Consider the following 2707-nt stretch of genomic DNA (forward strand, 5'->3'; position numbering starts at 1 on the left):
GTAAGCATGCCCGGAGTCCCGGTCAGCCCCTGTACTTGGCTAGGTGTCCATATGTCTTGATTCCCTACGGGTAATCCCATATGTGTTTTCTTCCACGGTAAGGTTTCCCTCTCTGTAAACCTGTCTTCCCTTGACAGACCCGCACTGTCAGTCTCTTCTGGCAGTTGTTCCATCCCTACTCTAATGAAGGAGCTGCCTCAGAGACCCATTCCATATGTAGTACTGCTCTCTGGGTCAGTCCATATCAGTATCTCCACATGTCACCTCCCTACAGACCCCATATGTCATTCGACATAACGTCTCCGTTCCCTCCATCAGGGAACAAGGGTTACGTACGTAACTGAGACGTTATTTGGTGGTTGTTTATTTGTCCACAGTAAGTCAAAACAGCCTACTTTGAAGATTCTATGATTATAAGGGGAAAAAGCTGTAAAAGAAAATGTATACAAAAATGTATACATTGTTATTCATTTAACAGTGTGTAAGGGAAGAAAAAACTTGAACTCAAAGAGACACAGATTATACATAATTGTATCACTTAATTTGTGTTTGCACTCTTTACTCACTGAAACATGCTTGTTTAACTTTTAAAATGAAGAAATCTCCCCTGATTTCAGATTTATGTAAAACAGGGAAAGCAGTATGGCCCAGGACGTAAGTGTATTATTATCTATCATGCTTGCATATTTGCTTTTATTATTTGTATGATGGTTACAGGCACATGTCTGATGATGATGCTCTCTATGGATAGATGGAGATGTTTCCACTTATGCTTTTAAGTGTCATCAGGAGATGTGGAACTCATCATTCCTTCATAGAGTACAGTGAAAGGCCAGAGTGTTACAGCACAAAAGAAATTGGAGATGATGTGCATCTAAAGGACCTTGTTATAGTGTTTAGTTTATTAGTTTAGTTTATTAGGCTATTGTTGATTTTTGCTTCTTTGTACATATATGGTTTTAACAAACTATTATTCATGGGGGTTTGAGGCGAGCCGTGCCCCCTGGGGGTGAGAGCCCACTCCACTCAGAGCGTTACCTCCACCTGGACGCTGGCGTGCGGCGCCTCTCTGGCAGACATCTGTCGAGCTGAGGGCTGGGCGACACCTAACATCATCGCAAGGTTTTACAACCTTTGTGTAGAGCCGGTTTCTTCCCATGTGTTGGGTAACCGGTAATTGTCAGGAAGATCTGGCTCGGTGTCACGCTTACTGTGCCATTCCCCCTCACACGGGGATGCGACCACCTTTCTTCTCCCAGTAGAGTTCCCCGTTTGGCGAACCCTGGTCGAGCATCCTCCAGCACCCCCGGCAGTCAGACTTGGCGGAGCAGTCTGACGCCAGGCCCAGTACTGGTGTAAGCATGCCCGGAGTCCCGGTCAGCCCCTGTACTTGGCTAGGTGTCCATATGTCTTGATTCCCTACGGGTAATCCCATATGTGTTTTCTTCCGCGGTAAGGTTTCCCTCTCGGTAAACCTGTGTCTTCCCTTGACAGATCCGCTCTTTCAGTCTCTTCTGGCAGTTGTTCCAGGTTGTGGCGTTTTCCATAGACCCCTTTTGTCATTCGACATAACTCGTAGTGTCCAGATAGGGAACGTCTTGGTTACATACGTAACCCTCATTCCCTGATGGAGGGAACGGAGACACTATGTCCCCATGCCACAACCTTGAGTTGTCCACAGTAAGTCAAAACAGCCTACTTTGAAGATTCTATGATCATAAGGGGAAAAAGCTGTAAAAGAAAATGTATACAAAAATGTAAAAATGTTTATTCATTTAACAGTGTGTAAGGGAAGAAAAAAACGTAGGAACTCAGAGAGACGCAGATTATACATAATTTTATCACTTAATTCGTGTTTGCACTCTTTACCCACTGAAACATGCTTGTTTAACTTTTAAAATGAAGAAATATCCCCTGATTTCAGATTTCTGTAAAACAGGGAAAGCAGTATGGCCCAGGACGTAAGTGTATTCAGATATAATGCATGCATATTTGCATTTATTATTTGATTTAGCATCTACTAAATTATTTTATGTTGAAAATAAGCTTAATATGGTATGGGCATATAGCTGTGTGTATATCAGCTGTTTTACAGCAGCTTGTGTGAATGTGGCTCATATTTTAGAGCCATTTGTCAGCTTTAAGTAAGTATATTCATTGTTTTTAAACAACAGTTATCATACATGCACATTTCTTCTGATTTAGCAACTATTTCTTATTCTTATTTCTTATTTTCTATGTTAAAGCTTACTCCTAAAAATATGATTGCAGGTATCGCAATGATCGGACGTACGATGGTTACAGGTACATGTCTGATGATGATGATGATCTCTATGGATAGATGGAGATGTTTCCACTTATCTCCTGATGACACTTAAAAGCATGTGGAACTCATCATTCCTTCATAGAGTACAGTGAAAGGTCAGAGTATTACAGCACAAAAAAATTGGAGATGATGTGCATCTAAAGGACCTTGTTATAGTGTTTAGTTTATTAGTTTAGTTTATTAGGCTATTGTTGATTTTTGCTTCCCTGTACATATATGGTTTTAACAAACTATTATTCATGGGGGTTTGTATATATTATTATGGGGTTTGTGAAACCAAACCAGTGGGCCATGTACCTTTGAAATTTTTCTGTCATTCAGTAACATAGTACATTAAAAAACAATACTAAACAAAGTGCTGTTAAATATTCATATTAAGCA

At 40.7% G+C, this 2707-nt stretch overlaps 1 protein-coding gene across 1 annotated transcript in view; it reads left to right on the forward strand.

Moving 5' to 3' along the window:
- Positions 1–2661, forward strand: part of LOC107729635 (tripartite motif-containing protein 29-like) — a 13311-nt gene extending 10650 nt beyond the window's left edge. Inside the window, exons 10-11 of the mRNA XM_016540271.1 lie at positions 1925–1961; positions 2272–2661. Of these exons, the coding sequence (XP_016395757.1) occupies positions 1925–1961; positions 2272–2341 (107 nt within the window). The 3' untranslated portion in view covers positions 2342–2661. The remainder of the gene's footprint in view (positions 1–1924; positions 1962–2271) is intronic.
- Positions 2662–2707: the final 46 nt, after the last annotated feature.

This window comes from Sinocyclocheilus rhinocerous, unplaced genomic scaffold, assembly GCF_001515625.1.
Source record: "Sinocyclocheilus rhinocerous isolate Xijiao unplaced genomic scaffold, SAMN03320098_v1.1 scaffold3324, whole genome shotgun sequence".
In the NCBI taxonomy this organism is placed as follows: domain Eukaryota; kingdom Metazoa; phylum Chordata; class Actinopteri; order Cypriniformes; family Cyprinidae; genus Sinocyclocheilus; species Sinocyclocheilus rhinocerous.